This window comes from Mus pahari, chromosome 5 (genome assembly GCF_900095145.1).
Source record: "Mus pahari chromosome 5, PAHARI_EIJ_v1.1, whole genome shotgun sequence".
NCBI classification, from domain to species: domain Eukaryota; kingdom Metazoa; phylum Chordata; class Mammalia; order Rodentia; family Muridae; genus Mus; species Mus pahari.
This window is the reverse complement of record NC_034594.1, coordinates 68,715,263-68,733,462: the sequence shown is the minus strand read 5'-3', so window position 1 is coordinate 68,733,462 and position 18,200 is coordinate 68,715,263. Positions and strand designations below refer to the sequence as shown.

The 18,200-nt window shown below is 44.2% G+C and overlaps 1 protein-coding gene across 3 annotated transcripts in view; it reads left to right on the top strand.

The window, feature by feature from the left end:
• Positions 1 to 838: 838 nt before the first annotated feature.
• The window catches only part of Ilkap (ILK associated serine/threonine phosphatase), a 25,581-nt gene continuing 8,219 nt past the window's right edge, over positions 839 to 18,200 (top strand). The window contains exons 1-8 of one of the 3 annotated variants that reach the window (XM_029538674.1): positions 839 to 1,020; positions 9,249 to 9,314; positions 9,783 to 9,839; positions 11,837 to 11,928; positions 12,930 to 13,056; positions 15,578 to 15,684; positions 16,245 to 16,338; positions 17,493 to 17,580. In XM_029538674.1, the coding sequence (XP_029394534.1) occupies positions 12,992 to 13,056; positions 15,578 to 15,684; positions 16,245 to 16,338; positions 17,493 to 17,580 (354 nt within the window). In that variant the 5' untranslated portion in view covers positions 839 to 1,020; positions 9,249 to 9,314; positions 9,783 to 9,839; positions 11,837 to 11,928; positions 12,930 to 12,991. Of the gene's footprint in view, positions 1,021 to 9,248; positions 9,315 to 9,782; positions 9,840 to 11,818; positions 11,939 to 12,929; positions 13,057 to 15,577; positions 15,685 to 16,244; positions 16,339 to 17,492; positions 17,581 to 18,200 lie in introns of all 3 variants that reach the window. The other 2 variants (XM_021197828.2, XM_029538673.1) reach the window with 2 other exon arrangements.

Sequence of the window (18,200 nt, the reverse complement as noted above, 5' to 3'; positions counted from 1 at the left end):
TGTTCACAGCAATGGAAGCCCTAAGACACTTAGCAAGAGCTGCTTTGGAGACATAGTGATGTCAAGTTGGGATGGGCTGAGAAGTGGGTGAGACATATGGACAAGAGATAAAGTGCTGTTATTTCAAAATCCTACATTTGTCAAGGAAGAGACAGTTCTGTCTGAGTGCAGTAAAGACTTCAACCAGTGGCTTGGGGGTCTGCTGGGTGGACCCACCTATTGCAGCTAGAGAATATCTGGTTTACATTTGCAAGGAAGCAATGTCTTGTTACCTACTGCACCAAGAAGTCCACACAACACGGGGGGGGGGGCAGGTAAGGTGGTGTTGGAAAGGGCTGGTAGGATTTGGGTGTGTAGCCAATAAATTTGGGTACCTTTAAGGAAGTGAATGAAGTCTTTGTGGATTGTATGGCAGGAAGAGGAACTAATTCCATGAGTGGCTCTTTTCTGAGACCAGGGAGAATACACAGCACAACTTTGTAATTGGTAAAGCAGCAGCAATTTGGTGGCTGAGATGAGGGAATATTTGGCACTTTTGTGGCTTGGCCAGTGATGGTGTTGTTTTCTGGTCTCTATCCCAGTGGGACAGCTGAGACCCCGCTGGGCGCCATCCTCTCCCGGGCGGTCAGAAGGTGTTTTGCCTGCTCGGTCGCACAGGGAACAGTGGACAGGTGCAGACCCGCCTCTCTGGCCAAAAGCCTGTCTGGATGTCAGGTTCGTCGCCACTCCTCCCTTCCCGGGGAAACGCCATAACAATTTATCACGGGACCAAATGCCCAGGCCAAGAGCGCCTGTGCGCTTGCGCAGCCCACCCGCGCCCCGCCCCCGCGCGTAGCACTCTGGGGCGGCGGCTGCGCGGCGCGCGATTGGCAGGGTCTCCCGCGGTGAGTGACGGCGCCGCCGCCGCCGCCGCCGTCGCCGCCGCCCAGGGTAGCGCGGAGCCTCCGCTCCACTGCCCCGCCGCCATGGATCTCTTCGGGGACCTGCCGGAGCCCGAGCGCGCGCCGCGGCCGTCTGCCGGTAAGCGGCGCGGGGAAAAAGGGCGGCGCCGGGATGCGCAACCTCCGCCATCTTCGCGCCACCGCCGCCTCAGTCTCGGCCTCTGGCTCCCGAGGCCGCAGCGACCGCGCGGTCCCTGTCCAGGCCTCGCGTGGCACACGCACGAAGTCCCGCGCCGAAGGGTCGGGGCACTCTGGCTTTAATTTGGCCACAGCAAGTCTCCCAGCGCAATGTTCTGGTCCCGGGCCTGTCTGCGTCCTGGAAACCCCGAGAACTTAACAAGTTTCCGACTCCCAGCCCCTCGGTGCGGGGCGCCTGCACGGCCAATGCGGGGCGCTACGGCTGGATAACCGGGGGTGGGGGGTGGCGGATGCAGCCCACGTTTTGGCAACGTCTTTGGCAGGGAATAGGAAGGTGGAGAGAACCCAGCCTTTGCCTTCAGAGCGTTCAGTTCTGATCGCATAGGTTAAAAACCGTGGGAAACGCCAGGCGTCCGGAGTAACGGTACCCGAAGAGTAGTGAGAAAGACCGGGGAAGGAGGTGGCCTTTAGCTAAGGGCTTCGGCTGATGGTTTCCAGAGATTCTAGATAGGAGACAATGTTCAAAAGTGGGAGAGCTCAGATCTCCAGCTTGGCAGAGCGGGACGGGCTAGCATGGAAGAATGCTGGGGCTTGGGGTCATGAGAACGTATGGACCTGCCCTCTTCACACCTGTGCTTTGGTTACCTGCGCACCTCCAGACTCCTGAGACGCTTGTAGTGTCCTCCTCTTGAAGTTGCTCCGGGTAGTGGCACCGTTACTTACTCCCACCAACCAATCTGATGGTGCAGGAGCTTCTAAGTCACAGGCCTTGAGTCTGTGAATTTGATTCAGCCATTCATTTTGAAGATAACCACCCGTTACAGTTGTGAGTAAAGCTGGTCTCATACAGGCAGCCTTGCATCTGTCACTGGAGTATAACCTGTGTCTGAATGTGCTCGGACCAGAGTTTGGATTGCCAGGTGTGCCTGGAAATCTGTCATCATTAGTAGTCTATATTGCTTTTTATCCAAAGTTATTTTGGGTCTTCTCCGTGGTCAAGGCTCTCTTGACATGACCTAAAACCTTACAACTCAACTTGGGACTTAGCAGATACGTGCAGAGGGCGCATCCTGGTCTCCGCAACCCCCTCCCCATGCCCCTTCTCTCCCTCCCTCCCTCCCTCCAGCTCAACTTCCAAACCAGGCTGACTTCCTTGCATAGAGGTAGTGGGGTGTTTACGATCTTTTGCCTTTTGGAGTGGATTTGGGAACTGTTTCCTGCTTGCCTGGAGGATATGGACACTGTTACAATGTATTCTTGAAGTTTTAAGACAAGACAGGCTTCCAGAATTTGTGGAGCACAGAAAGCTGAGGGCTAAATACGAAAGAGATTGAGAGAATTTAGATTCAGAGTTACTGTAGCAAGCTAATAAAACATCCTTAGATAAACGTGTCCCCCTCTCCCTACATAACACCTGTAATCCCAGTCCTTTACAGAGGCCTAGATAGGAGGCTCTTGAGGACCAGGCCAGTCTGGACCATATCATGAGTAGGGTCAGTATGCAATTTAGTCTTATCCTTAGGTCGACTTAACAACCAACCCCATTTAATAAAGCAAAGTATGGTGTCAGAACACGGTCCACTTTGTTTAAAAAAAAACCAGCAACAGTACCAACAAAATAGTTACATAACACCCTAATAAGAGGAAGTTGTTTTTGATGGCTACAAGTGATTTTGCCTGTGCAGTATGTCTGTACCACCTGTGTCTGGTACCTATAGAGGCCCAGGAGGAGGGAGTAGAACCCCTTGGAATTGGAGTTACAGACAGTAGTGAGCTGCCATTTCTGTGCTGAAACTGAGAAGCTTGTGTTAACTGCAGAGCCATCAACTCTAGCTCCAAAATGATGATTTAAAAATTAATACTATATTTTAAACATTAAATCATTAATATTGTGATTTAAAAGTAATTTGCATACTATCCTGATTATCTCTAGCTGGTGGTAGGACCTGGGAGATTGGAGCTGATAAATGAGGCTAACTCTCTTGTAATATAGTCAACTTTATTCAGAGGGTTAAGAATCACATGAGTAAAGTACACAATCACAAGGATAAGCTGCACTTGGCAAAAATGTTTTTTCCATAAAGGTCCATAAAGGTATATGAACATTTAATTGAGTAATAGCAGCAAACATACTGAGTAATCTGAAATAAACTCATTCCTATCCACTCCACCTGGGAAGAACACAAAAACACATTCCAAGAATAATTATGTGTTTTGAAGAAACTGAGGTCACAAGACTCTTGTCTTTTTCTCACAGGCACTTAGAATTCTCCTCACAGGACTCCATTCTCAGACCATGTTCTGACACCATACTTTGCTTTATTAAATGGTGTTGGTTGTTAAGTAGTCCTAAGGATAAGACTAAATTGCATATTTACCCTACTCATTCATGGGTCAGTATAACACATTTTCCAAAATAGTACTAGGAGCAATTAAAAAATAAGTCTAGTCATTTTCACATACTATAGGAAGGTGTGTGGGAAATGGAAGTGGCTGTGTCTTCAGATCAAGCTTTGCACTGCCTCTGACCTTCAGGAACCGCTGGCAAATGTGTGTAATAAGTGGTGCCTCCTGCAGATACTATGTGGAATAAGGAGAACCTGTGCCTTTGGTGGAATGCATGACCCAGGTTAGATTCTATAGTCAGGGATTTGTAGATGATGGCTGGTAACATCCCTAGGATCTGCACTGTAACCACAATGTAAAGAGGCAGTTGCACTGATTCTGTAAAAAGTACAATGTGTGTGGCAGAAGATGACACCACCACTCAGCACAGTTTTTTTAGTATCACATCTTCATACCCACAAGACAAATTTCTATAACCTGGAATAAGTATGTAGAAAGTATGTGTTTTATGTCTACAGATAATGTCCTGAATTCCAGCTTCACTCTAGGACTTAAGATTTTGATAGTTGAGTATTTCAATTAAAAAAAAAAAGATCAATCTTTTGCAGAAAGGAATTATACTTATTTTCTGTCAGTAGTGGAACTTACAGATACGTAAAATGCTGACATAGATTGTTTGGTTACATAGAATGGTTCACTTGTTTGCTTGTTAGAACATTTCGTTCAAAACTGCTGGTCAGGCTAGAGCACAAGCACATGGTTGAACACCTACCTATCAGGTATAAGGCCCTGGGTCAGGCTAGAGCACAAGCACATGGTTGANCACCTACCTATCAGGTANAAGGCCCTGGGTCAGGCTAGAGCACAAGCACATGGTTGAACACCTACCTATCAGGTATAAGGCCCTGGGTCCAGAACTGGTACCAAAGGGCAAAACACTAGGCGGTCAGCCTGGGGCTGTCACTCAGTGCAAGAGCAGGAATTTAGCATGAAAAATCTTGAGTCTAGTTCTTAGCACCTCAAATACAACTGATGTTTAATTGTCAAGGACTATTTGCTCACTAGAGTAACTTAGAAGTATGTAATTTAGGAGCCGGTGTGAAGACTCATTTCTATAATCTCTGCAATTAAAGTATGTGGACATAGGATTCTAGCCTTTACACACTCTTGTATATACACCCACACAGTCACATGAGTATTTATTTGAGAAATGGAAATGCAAACATAAAGGTTAAAATCAGAAGACAACATTACTTCTAAAACTTAGTGTATATATGCAAGAAAAAAAAGTAAGTCATAGTTAAGTGAACTGAGAAAAGAATGACAATATATGTTTTGAAGAATTAATATAGTTATGCCTAATGATTGAAAGATTCACAGGATTAATAAAAAGACAACCCCTTAGTACACATCTTTAATCCCAGCACTTAGTAGGCAGAGGCAGGCAAATCTCTATAAATTCAAGGCCAGGCTGGTCTAGGTCTACACAGAAGTTCCAGGGCAGTCAGGCTACATAGTGAAACACTCCAGAAGACAAATGACAAAAAAGTCATCATAATATATAATATCCAGAAGATGTAGAGCCTGGATAGATAATGGGGAGGAGGCGATGGCTAATACTAGCTATGATTGGAAAGGTGCACAGTTCATTCCCGTTGTTGTTATGGATCAAAGTTGCATATTGTCTGGTGGTAGCTGACGACTATAGTTCACGTAGTTTGGATTTCTGTTTATTCAAAACAGTGCAAAGTTTTGGAAAAGTTCCATAGTATAATATGACCCACATCCATTGTCTAAGATCAAATGTAGTGTTTATAAACTACAGGACATTTTAAAGGATCCAGATACAAACATGTTTGACCATACTGATGGATGATATGCAGGATGACTAAAGAGGTCTTCATGAGCCAGCTTGGGGTTGTGCTGTAGAACTGTAAGGGTAATAAGGCGTGGTCTTGGTTGAAGTCCAAGGCAGGTGCCCAACTAGAGCCCACACTGGGAAATCCGTCAGCTGGGTTTGAATCTCCACTCCACTCCCATAGCCATCCTGGGCAGGCATTTGGCCTTGGTGTCTCAGCTTCCTTTTCATGGAGTAGTAACAGTACCTTATAGGATCCTTATAGTAATCAGTTGAGTTAAAACATTTAGGGCCCTTAATATAGTGCCTTACAAGCAGTGAGAATTTCATTTTACAGCTCATTCTCAGTTGTGGCCAGTAAGATGGGAAGGTAGTCTCTCTTTGTTTAAGTAAGTACCTCTGGTGGTATTCTAGGGTGAGAGAGTGCTGTTTGAACACTCAGTCTTATGGCTGAAGCAAGACATTTGCTGTGAGGATGTGCCTGTGAGAACTGAAGATACACCTGTTATCTATGCAAAGACTTTTCCTGTTGGACAAAAGTAGTGGAAAGACCATGCTTAGATGAGGAGGGCTGCTGCTCAGATTGGCCTCCATGCTGTAATTTACATGTCCCTGTCCTTAAGAGGCTGGGCCCACTGCTGTCGTGGCCCACTGAATGAGGTGTCCTAATTATCTAATTTTTAAAAGACTTAGGTTATATGGGTGTTTTGCCTGTGTGTATATGTATACCATATGTGTGTCTGGTGCCCCCAGAGATCAGAGGACAGTGTTGGATTCCCCTGGAACTAGAGTTATGGATTGTTGTGAACTACCGTGTGGGCGCTAGGAATTGAACATAAGTCTTCTGCAAGAGGAAATATTACTGAGGTATCTCATCATCCCCCAACCAAATACAGTTTGGAGTGTCAGGGGAATGGGCATTTTGATTGTTAGACCTTTGGAAGTGAGCTGATAGACTATTAGGGGTTTATAGAGGAATTAATACTTAGAGTAAGCACTCTTTAGTGTTCTGCTTCTTAGAATGGAGTTAGCCCTCTTGTATCTGTGGGTTCTACACTTGTGGATTCTATGTACCACGAATTGAAACAGATTTTTAGAAGCTGTAAGCATGTGTAGACTGGTTTCTAGTTAGCTTTGCTTAAATGACACAGTCTAGGTGCCATTTTTGTAGTATTTACTGTGTGCTGGGCACAGATATTCTAGAGATGGTGTGACATATAGAGGATGATCTTGGTGAGTTGTTTGGGTAAAATGACATTTGTATAAGACAGCAGTCATCTCTGGATTTGGATATTAGTTCCAGAAGCAGTGTTCATTGACCCCAAGGGTATCTGGGGACAATGAAAGACAGTTTTGCCTTCTGCTTCCATACATTTGTGCCTCATGAGAAAAATGAAAATGTTTGTGATTCCTCAGCTTGTTGGGAATCCTGAGCATTAGAATTCTAAGGGTTGTTGTATGGGAATAAAATAAAAGAGACTTTGTTAGCTTTAGGGGATGTGTGTTTATTTAGGCACTTCTTTTTTTCCTCCCCTTCCCTTCTCCTTGCGCTGGCCCATAGGATATTATTATTATTATTATTATTTGTTTCTCATTACAGATGGTTGTGAGCCACCATGTGGTTGCTGGGATTATGAACTCACGACCTCCGGAAGAGTAGTCAGTACTCTTAACCGCTGAGCCATCTCACCAGCACTATTTAGGCACTTCTAAATATCCCCAAGACATTTCTTTCTTTGGAATTGATAGATTCTACTTTTTGTTTTAAAGAGAAGAATTAGGCTACAGGGATGGGTAAGTGCTTGCCACATAGTATGAAGTTCAGATCCCACTGCCTATGTAAATGCAGGGTGAGCATGAGGTCTACATGTAATCCCAACACTCGGGGGCAGAGATGGATTTCTGAAGTAAACTGGCTACTAGCTGAGCCAAATGAGCATGCTCTAGCTTCAAAAGACCCTGCCTCAATATACAATGTGGAGAGAGATCAAATAAGACAGCCAGAGTCTACTTATGTCTTCCACACACACACACACACACACACACACACACACACACACACATACACACACAGCACGTAAGCATACTCACATGTAGACACACATGTAAGGAGAATTGATACCCATCTCATCTTTATATGGAGAACAAATCATGATCATAAATAAACATCTTGAAGAATATACATTTAAGTGAACTGATATAAATGAGGGTATTTTACATGTGCTCTAAGAAACTACAGGTCTGTGTTGGGTTTGTGGGTGCTAGGAATTGAACCCAAAGCCTCTGCAAGAGAGCCATAGGAGGTGAGCATGCTGTATAGTGGTCATTTAACCCAGCTATACATTCTAAGAACCTATGTAGATGCTAAAAAACTCTGTAAAACACTATGTTCTTCCCTGTACTTGTGTGAGAGCTTGACAGAAACTAATAAAATAATCATAACATGCCATAATTGTGTGTTTTGGGGGCTTGAGAGATTGGCCCAGTGACTAAGAGCCCTACTTGCTCTGATAGAAGACACAGGTTCCATTCCCGGCACCTACATGGTAGCTTGCAACCATCTGCAGCTCCAGTTCCAGAGGCTTCAAAGGCCTTCTTTTGATCTTTGAGTATCAGGCATGCACATGGTGTACAGACAGACATACAGGCAAAACACTTGTACACATAAAATTAAATAATAAAAAATAATGTGTGTTTTGGGGACATTTCTTAAATAAAAGTTGCTTGAATATAGATTGTGTAATTCTATATCAGTCACTCTGACACCCCCCCCCCCCCAATGGCTACTAATCACTAATGGTTTCTGAGGGATTCAGTGACAGGCAGCATGGGGAGAGCAAAGATGGCCTGGATAATGAGATACACAGTGGGTAGGGGTTAGGGATAGCACACATCTCACTATGCTAACTTAGAATGGTGTGCAGTTGAAAACAAGTTCTTTTGATAATTTCCCATTTAATACCACTGGGCTGCCAGTGATGCTGCATAACTGAATCTGGTAGGTAAGGAGTCTGCTTACCCCTCACCATCAGGGTGTTTTCCTCTAGATTCTTGTGGGTCAGCTCATATGTTTAATAGTTAAGTAGAATTTTGGAAGACTTTTAGAAGCTGGGGAGTAAGGAATAATGATTACATTTTATGTGAAAAATGATAATGGGACATAAGACGTCTAGAATTTAATCTTCAGCTTTTTAGATTGAAAAGAAAAGAAAAACCAGAAACATTCCTTGGCTTTCTTCTGAGACCTGTCCTCTTCAGCTGTGAGATAGATCTCCATAGACTCATATTGCTGGTGACCCAAGTCCTAACAGATTCTCTCCTGTTGCACAAGTCACCAAATGGCGTTCAGTAGTTCCCACAGGCCTCTGAAGGCACCCTCTGCTTCTCAGCTCTGCCTTGAGGTGCGGGTCGACTTTTCTCTTTCAGTGATTCTCTCGAGGGAAGATTTTAGGAACAAGGGTATATCGTATGTAGTTCAGTGGTAGAACACACACTTAGCATGCATTTTACACTTAGTATTGGGGCTAGAAAAGAAAGGGGAGGAAGAGCCATGGCAGCACACGCATACCTTTTACTCAGCACTCAGGAGGCAGAGGCAGGAGCATCTCTGTGAGTGTGAGGTCAGCTTGTCTTTATTGTGAGTTTCAGGCCAGGGCTATATTGTAAACCCCTGACCCCTCCCCACCAAAAGAAAAAGCCAAATATGTTTTAAATTTGGCACCTGCTAGGGTGTCATTTCCTTGTTTTTATATGGACTGTGGCTGTTGGAAACAGGCCTTTTATAGTGAATAGCTGTCCTGATGAGATTTTTTAAAAAGTATGTTTGCTTAACAGAAAAGAGAAAATTTAACTCATAGCAACATACCTCATATCAGGAATGGGCACACTTATCTCACAGGTGTGTACCCTGTAGAAGTTTATCCTGGGTGGCCATCTGCTCTCTAAAAACAGGTTTTCTGTTTCAGGGAAAGAAGCACAGGAAGGACCCGTGCTCTTTGAGGACCTGCCCCCGGCCAGCAGTACTGACTCAGGTACAGTCTTCAGGCTTTCCCAGGTGTGTGTCAACGTCTACTCATCCTGGGATTGTAGTTGTCTCAATCTTTCTCCCTTTCCCCCATTTTTAACACACAGATGTTTTAGGTGTTGGCTGTCTTTAAGTTTTGAACCCATGGCCTCAGGTAAGGCAGAAAGACCTGCAGTAGGCAGCCCTGAGAAGTGCTGCATAAACAGGACGAGCCTTTTCTCTGGTTCAGTTCAGTGTGTTACTAGTTGAAGTGAAATTCAGCTCATTTAAGACAGAATTTCTATTTCCTTTGAAAACATAGGACTTTAAAATAGGTTCCGGATATAATATTCCCTACAGACTGAGTTGCACTGGATTGACACAAGTTCTGAATTTGTCTCAATAAGCTGCTGCATAGGTGTCCTGGTGGGATGGATTCTGAAGCTGAAGCCTGGTTTGTCATCGTGGACTCACTCTGGGTTCTTCTGTGTTTCAGGATCTGGGGGACCTTTACTCTTTGATGATCTTCCACCTGCTGCCAGTGGCAATTCAGGTAGGCAAACAGTTTTGAGGTGTGGCTGGAGATAATCCTTATTGTGCCACTATGTAAACTGTGTGCACAGGTTTTAGCAGGATTTTGAATGACATTATAGTACAGATGAGGTCTATTAAAATGGAACAGACATGCTCAGATACAAGCAGAGATTAGAGCCTTCAGTGCTGTATCAGCCATTTTGTTTCTTGTCCTTAACTTTGCCTTCACCTGCTAGGCTGAGTTTTTAAGAATTAAAATCCCGGCATGTGGCTCCTGCCTGTAGTCTCTATTTAGAAGGTTAAACAGAAGGAACTTGAGTTCCAGACTAGCCTGAGCTATGTAATGAGACCATGTCTCCCAATAATAACAATCATTTAAAAGGTCAGAAATTCACTCTGAACTTTCATATTAACTTTTTTAAATGTTCAGTTTGTTACTCTGATTTGCCTTATGTCCCCCACATGACAGTGTTCTGTTTTGTGTCAGAAGGGAAGAGTGATGGGTGTACTGTTACAGCTGCAGGCTGATTATTCCATCTAACTGACAACCTCTTTGCGCTGTGGGGACTGGGGAGAGGCTGCAGGTGGTTCTATTTTTTGTGGTTAAAAGTTCCATTTGTTGCCAAATAGAATATTTACTACTTTTCCAAATAGTTTTTTTTTTTTTAATCCCTGTGAAATCAGTAGGGTTGCTTTTAAAAAGAGCATTTAATTGTCTTCTATGAGAATCCCAAAGTTTTCAGGACTAGGGACTCATATGAAAAACTGCAGCACACTCCTGTCATTCAGCCTTGAAAACTTTCCTAATAAAGTCAGTGCTCTTAATTATGAGGGTGATATGCAAATCAAGTGCTTTTGTAGAGTTAACTTTAAAATAATTCAGTCTGTACTGCTACTCATTAGAAGACTTACACAGCGTGTATAATCTGGTACTCAGTATTTTGGATTTCTTGGAAAACCGATTCTTAAGAGGGCAGATAGTCTGTGGGAATTGACCATGTGCTAGTCTGTAAGACAGGGCCTAGTGAAGAGTCTTTAACATACAGACCGAGTCCTGTGGTGCAGTGGAACTCACCTAGAGGCTGTTAATAGCAGGGTACTTCTGTATTTTGCAATTAGAAAGGATACAGAAAGGAAAACTGGAGCCCAAACAGTAAGCAGCGTGATGCTGATGGAGAGACACGGAGGAGACTTAAAATGTCCATGACATTTTCTCATTAAGTTGTTCTTTTTTATACAGTGTGTCATGCATTTTGTAATACCATTGTGGATATGCTCTTTTGCAAGGAGATGAATCTTACCACAGAGCTTTTTCTTCTTTTTCCTAACAAGTAGGTTGAATGAATGGCTATAGAGAGCATTTAGGGACATTTGGTGTAACAGGCACCACAGTAGCTGGTTTGTTTCTTGTCCCTATTGATGTTCACACAGTCTCTGGAGATAGTATACTCTCACCATGTTGTGAAGAAACTGTAGCTGGAAGATTAGAAACTGAAGCTAGACCTTATGGTCTACCAACACATGAGTACTGCTGGAGCAGCTAGGTTTGCTTGATACAGAGGTAGGGCAGCTCCAGCAGCACTCTGTTTTTCATGTAGAGCCTGCCTTTTAACTCATTTTAAGCCTTTAGGAGTGTGTTTGTTTGGACTTGTTCAGGAATATACAAGTTTGCTGCAGCTTTTGGAAATGTCCCTGTTAGTCACTAAGGGTCTGTGGATGTAGTACATCATGAATATGCTACAGGCTAGAAGTTTAAGTTTGCAAACGAAGTTATGCTACTGTGAGAAATCTCCGGGGCAGAGACTCTTGGGTTCTTGACTCTGCGTGGATGTTGCCCTATCTTCTATCTTTCTAGCCATAAGTTCTAGCCTGGGCACAGTATGTGTTGGTCCTTGCCTAAAGTGCATTTATGTCTGTAGGCTAGAGTGGATAGAGCTTGGTCTGCTGGCAACTCTTCAGTCTATAGCTGTTTCTGTCTGGCTTTTACTTCATTTCTAGGTTCTCTTGCCACATCAGGTTCCCAGGTGGTGAAGAATGAAGGGAAAGGAGCAAAGAGGAAAGCCCCTGAGGAAGAGAAGAATGGCGGTGAAGAGCTTGTGGAAAAGAAAGTTTGTAAAGGTTTTCAGACAGTTTGAAAACAAATGTATCAGATCTTATACCTTAAACATCCCAGAGCAAAGCCAGTGACAGCTTCTAACTGTAGCACTTCTTTGAGTGTAAGAGGTGGGCGTGGCCCCCTTTTGCAAATGATATGTAAGACTGCCTTTGCTTTTCATGTACTTGCCTGACCTGACAGGAAACCATGTTGTTCCTCAGCATTGAAAAGGATGGATTTTTTTCCTCTGTCCTCTTCAGAAATGCCTGACTTATGACCATCCATTTTTTTCTGACTACTAGTCTTTGTTTAAAAACTCTTGATTAGCACTGACTAGGAGAAATAGCTGTAGACTTCCCTTTTTGTACTGATGGAGAGAAATGACTGAAAACTCTCACTTCTATGAATAATCGCCTCAGAGCAGTGGCACTAATGTGGCAGTGCTGCTGGACATGGTCAAAGGCATCTCTTCTAGAAGTGTTCCAGCTCTGTAGAGAGCTTAAACTAGGCAGCCTCTGAGTGCGACACCATTCTGTGCTACAGCAGACCTCCCTGCCCTTTCACTTCTCAGTTGGAGGAAAGTGCCTATTCCCACGGTTGGCAGCCTAGAGCATGCAGATGCATACTTTCAGGGTCTCCAGCAGCATAGTTGGCAACTCTACTGATCTGAAGTTTTTAGAAATGGGAGTTTTTATGTCCTCATTAAATTGTCATCAGATTAAATTTCCCCTTGGGGATCACTTTCTCCTGATCCTTAGTCCCACATCTGTGTGAGGCAGCACTTTTTTGACTCTGATCTCCTTAGGTGCAGCTCACATGTCTGTCACGGCTCCAGGCTTTGTGGCAGAGCCCTGAATTGTGGCCACAGGGAAGTGTCTTGAGGGAATATTGCTTATCTGTACCACTGTGATGTTGCTGAGCTAGGCTGCCGTAGTACCTCTCATTTGCTCTGGGACTAGGGCTTCTAAAGGGTCAGGCACAGTTTTGTATTGGCTTTTTGTTTTCTTTCCTCAGCCTCTTCGGTGATCTTTGGTCTGAAAGGCTATGTGGCAGAGCGGAAGGGTGAGAGGGAGGAGATGCAGGATGCCCATGTCATCCTGAATGATATCACTCAGGAGTGTAATCCTCCGTCATCTCTCATGTGAGTGTTTACATTTCAGCAAGCCTGGGTGATGTTCATTTCTCCTCTGTTCTAAGTTTTGGACTGTTAGGATGCTTCTCCAAGAAAGACTGATGCCATGAGTAACCTGCCTTTTGCATCAGTGGATCTTAGGTGGAGAATATTTTTGAGATAGTTGTTACCATCTGAGGATGTTTTTGTTGTCGCAGTGGAGCAGCCCGTGGCTATTGGTATTTGGTGGATAGAGAAAAGAATATTACATTGCTAAACAAGGGACTGCCCCTCAACAAAGATCTGCCCAGCCTAGACTTCTTCAGTGTTGCACCTTAGTGCCGCTGAGTGGGAACTGCCTCCCCTGCTATGGACTTCAGGCAGTTGTACTCTCACGGGGAATGATCAGCTTCGGGCTGAGTGCTTTTACTCTGTGTCCTAGAGAGTGGATGGATTGAAAGTTGCCGAGTAAACTCTGCAGGAAGTGTGGGTGTGGTGGTACATGATCATCGTCCTGTCCTGAATTCCCAGCACTCAGTGGATGTCGAGTTCCTGGAAAGTCTTAGAACTACCAAAAAGACTTTGTCTCCAAAACAAACCCAGCGGAGTCTTATGGCATTGGGAGAGGCTGTACAGCTAGATTCTGGGCCCAGGAAGACGAAAATAGTCAATATGACCTGGAAGAAAAAAAGCGGTGCACACATGGAACTGAAGCCTTTAATCGGTTCTCAGACCCCAAAGAAACAAGCAGACAGTAGCACATTGCATCACTGCCAACATTCTGCTACATACATTGCATAGTTGTATGTTTCATCTGTGATTTCTATAATCGAGAATTGCATAATGTGCATGCTGTGGTTTTCCCTGACAGTAGTTGTTCATTAACATAGTGTGCCAGCAGCTGTCATCCAGCTTGTCATTATGGCTGCTGCAGAGCCAACGATCATGACAGAGACAAGGACATAGTGGGTTCAAAGCCAGGAAAGAGCCTTACTTAGGAAGTACCCTAGATAATACCAATTGCACAGTGACAGGTTCCAAGTTGTAAGCCAGATGAGACTTGTTTTCTCATAGGTCATAATGTCTTACAAGGTAGATGATGAGGGCCCAGAGAGACCAAATAGTCAAAGTGGCCTGGAAGAAAGAAAGCAGTGCACACGTGGAACTGAAGCCTTTGATAAATGCTCTTACTGATCAAAGAAAAGTTGATCTTAACCCTAAATGTCATTTCTCATAAATAGTTTTCTTTCTGGTGTAGTTTTAAATTAAAATTATTGTGTGCATTATGATGCAGGTGGAACTGTGCTGTGTAGTTGTCAGTGGATAGCTTTGTGGGGTTGGTTTTCTCTGTCCACCATTACATGGGTACCAGGAATTGAACGCAGGCTGTCAGGCTTTCAAGCCAAGCTCTATCCAGTTAACCATCTAGCTGGCCCTGAAGTAGGTTTTTTTTGGAGACATTGGTAGCACTGTGTAATCTTGGCTGGCTCAACATGTAGACTAAGCTGCACTTGGACTCACAGAGATTCTCCTGCCTCTGCCTTCCAGGTGCTGGGATTAAAGGCGTGCGCCACCACATCTGCCTCTGATTTTTTTGTTATTAATGACTTTTACCATTTATGGGGGTTTTCTGATAAAAGTTGGTAGGAAATAGGAATAAGAAGATCAGCATAAGCTTTGAAGTTAGATATTAATCAGCACTTAAGCAACAGTCCTGGAACTTCTCCCTTGTTGATAGGAGCGTTTTTGACAAGAGTTGGATGAGTAACTTTTTTCATTTGTTTAACAAAAGTCTGATTTTAATGGGATAAAAGTTCTGAATTCTAATTTCACTGAGAAATTATATAGTTCAGTTTATAAATTGTATTTATGTGTATAAGTTTTTACCTTCGTGTGTGTATATGCACCAAATGCTTGCTTGGTACCCAAAGAGGTCAGAAGAAGGCTTTGAATTCCCTGGAACTGGAGAAATGGATGCTGGGAACCGAACCTGCGTCTTCTGCAAGAGCAGTAAGTGCTCTTTACTGCTGAGCCATCTCTCCAGCCACAGCTTAGTTTTTGAAACAAATGTTTTGTTTGTTTTGTGTCCTAAGATAGGTCTCAACTCTGTAGGCCAGGCAGATCTTGGAACTCACAATTTTAGCATTTCTCATGCTCCAGCCTCCTGTGTTCTGGGATAACAGGTGTGAGCTACTATACTGAACTCAAATTTGAGTTTCTAACGATTAAAATGGATGAAACTTACTTAAATCTCTTAAATACCTTAAATCTCTTAAATACTTTCCCCCACATGTCAGTGTGGCTGGTATCTCAACAATGTGAATTTCATAATCATTGCTTGAGATGAGACGTCAAAGCTTTAATGAAGCTTCGGTGGTGAGATTACCTCCGTGTAATCTCAGCACCCCTGGGCAGGGGCACAGGCTCTATAATTGGAGGCCAGACTGGGCTAAATATGGAGCCCCATCTCAAAACTCAGTAAAGCACGCGTCAGTGACGAGGTGTGCTCATTATTTTAAGGATATAATCAACTTTTAATTCGTTCTTCTAGTACTCGGGTTTCATACTTTGCTGTGTTTGATGGACATGGAGGAATACGAGCCTCGAAATTTGCTGCACAGAATTTGCACCAGAACTTAATCAGGAAATTTCCTAAAGGTGAGACTGAGAACTGAACCCGTGGACATTTGACTTGCCTCTGCTGTTGGCATGGTTGAGTCTGTCGGACTGGGTGTTTTGCTTTGGCAGAATGTCATTGATGGGGATATTGCACAGTCGATAGTTTACCTGAATAGCATGCATGAGGCCCTAGATTCAATCCTCAGGACCATGTATACTGGGTATTATGGTTCATGAGGCAGATGAGAAGTTCAAAAATCATTTTCAGCTGCACAGTAAGTTTGAAGCCTGGGCTACATATATCTCTATCACCAAAAAAAAATCTTAGGCTTAAAGGAGTGAGCTTAGGGATCAGAAGGCCTGTGTAAGTAAAGCACCGTTTCTTAGCTTGTTAAGTGTCTGCGTTGTGGTTAGTGTCTTGTCTACCTCCACGCTGTGGAAACCAGTACAATGGAATTTGCATGGTGCTCCTACAGGTGAGGAAATAGATTGTTGACAAGAACATGCTTAGAAAAAAGTTTACATGTGAAAATGACCAACAGAGTGGGCAGCAGCCTTCTCCTCTTGAAAGATTACTCTGTTTGACCCTTCTCTACCAGGAGATATAATTAGTGTGGAGAAGACTGTAAAGAGGTGCCTGCTAGATACTTTTAAGCACACCGATGAAGAGTTCCTGAAACAGGCTTCAAGCCAGTGAGTATATCCTTGCAGAATGCTCAATGTGTGGTGTTTTCCTGAGCACCTCAGGTCTTGTGATGCTGTTTAGCACAATGCTTTCTGTCTCAGGAGTACCCAGCACCGTGTATGAGCTCTTACAACCATTAACTAAGGAGGATGTGGGGCCAGTGGGAAGCCAGTCAGGATGATTCTTATTCTTATTCCCTGAGTTCAGTTCCATAGGGTAAAAGGAGATACTCCCTCCACACACATGCATGCACGCACACCATGCACACACATACAATAATACTTTTTTAGGTAAATTTAAAAAGCAGAAAAAATGCTTTTTAGAAAAATGTATGTTGGAGCTGTAGAGATGGATGGTTAAGTGGTTAAGAGCACTGGCTGCCTCTTCTAGAGGACCCAGCACTCCCATGGTGGCTCTCAGTTTTCTGTAACTCCAGTTCCAAGGGTTCTAATGGCCTCTTCTGGGCTCCAGGAACAGCAGGTATGCACTTGAATACATGCAGACAAAACACTCGTACATATAAGGGGGGGGGGGGAAGATGTGTGTATCTGCATCACAGTAATGAAAGCCCTTGACTTGGGCTATGTTAGGAAGAATTGTCTGGTGTCTGTTTTTAGTTTTGAGACTGTGTGTTCCTGGCTGGCCTCTGGAGAGAACCAAAGGTGTGTAACCCCTCCATGCCCCAACAAAGAGCTTTGTTTCTGCTTACTGTTCTGGACTTGAGGCACAGCATGGAGCAGCACAGTTAGTTCGGACCTTTGATTCGAGTGGCATACTATAGTGACAGTGAGTGTCAGCATGTGTGCTCATGAGCCAGACAGCAAGAGACAGGGAAAATGGGCCCGAGCCCCACAGTCCCCTTGAAGGACTTTGCAGTAAGATCCCACAGCTCCTTATGAGGAAACTTTCACAGTGACCTAAGATCTCTTGTAAGGCCCCATCTCCTAGAGGTCCACAGTACTTCCTAATAGTATCCATTACTATTACCATGGGATCCCAACCCTTGACATAGGAGCATCTGGGGACGCTACCCATATCCAAACTATGGAGTATTCAGAGGATACAATCTCTTTTAGCCTGGCAGACTTGCTGCTTAGCTCTATAAGTTAGTCTCTGGGCACTCGCCAGTAGTGGTGACTACATTTCTGATGTGTTTCTCCAGGAAGCCTGCCTGGAAAGACGGGTCCACTGCCACGTGTGTCCTGGCTGTGGACAACATCCTGTATATCGCCAACCTTGGAGATAGTCGGGTATGTGGCTCGGAGCCACCTGCTTAGGTGACAGCATGTCTCAAGGAGAGAAGTTAAGCAAGTTAAAGTGTTGGTGGCTGGTTGGGCCTTCTAGTGGGGTTTCTGCAAGGAGTGTTCCAGTGTGCGCCTGGGAAGGACTCAGCAGCTGAGCCAGGGCAGTCTGTTCTCCCAGAGGACCCCGAGCTGGCTGGTTAACACCGAGACGCTGTCTCCCCCTGCCAAGAGGGTTTTGTTTTTTTGTTTTGTTTTTTGTTTTTGTTTTTGGGTTTTTTGTTTTATTGGGGTTTTTTGTTTGTTTTTGTTTTTGGGGTTTTTTTGCCATACTGTTAAGTGATGCTGTTGTTTGGAGTGAAATCTGTGTGCAAGTAACTTAGATCCTCATTTTTCTGACATAGTTGGTATTGAATGAAAGTATTAACTCCACCTTTCCAAGGCGTTTGACTGCAGAGTAGCTTGAGAGCTGTGAAGGGGAAGTCCAAGGCCAAGCACATCTGCACAGGAGTCTGGGGACAGGTCAGGTGCTATAGGGAGTGGCCTTATGTTCAACAAGTTGCTTTCCACCCAGCCCTGTGTCCTTCAGTTGCCAGTGACCACTCATACTAAGCAGCCTCTACAACTCT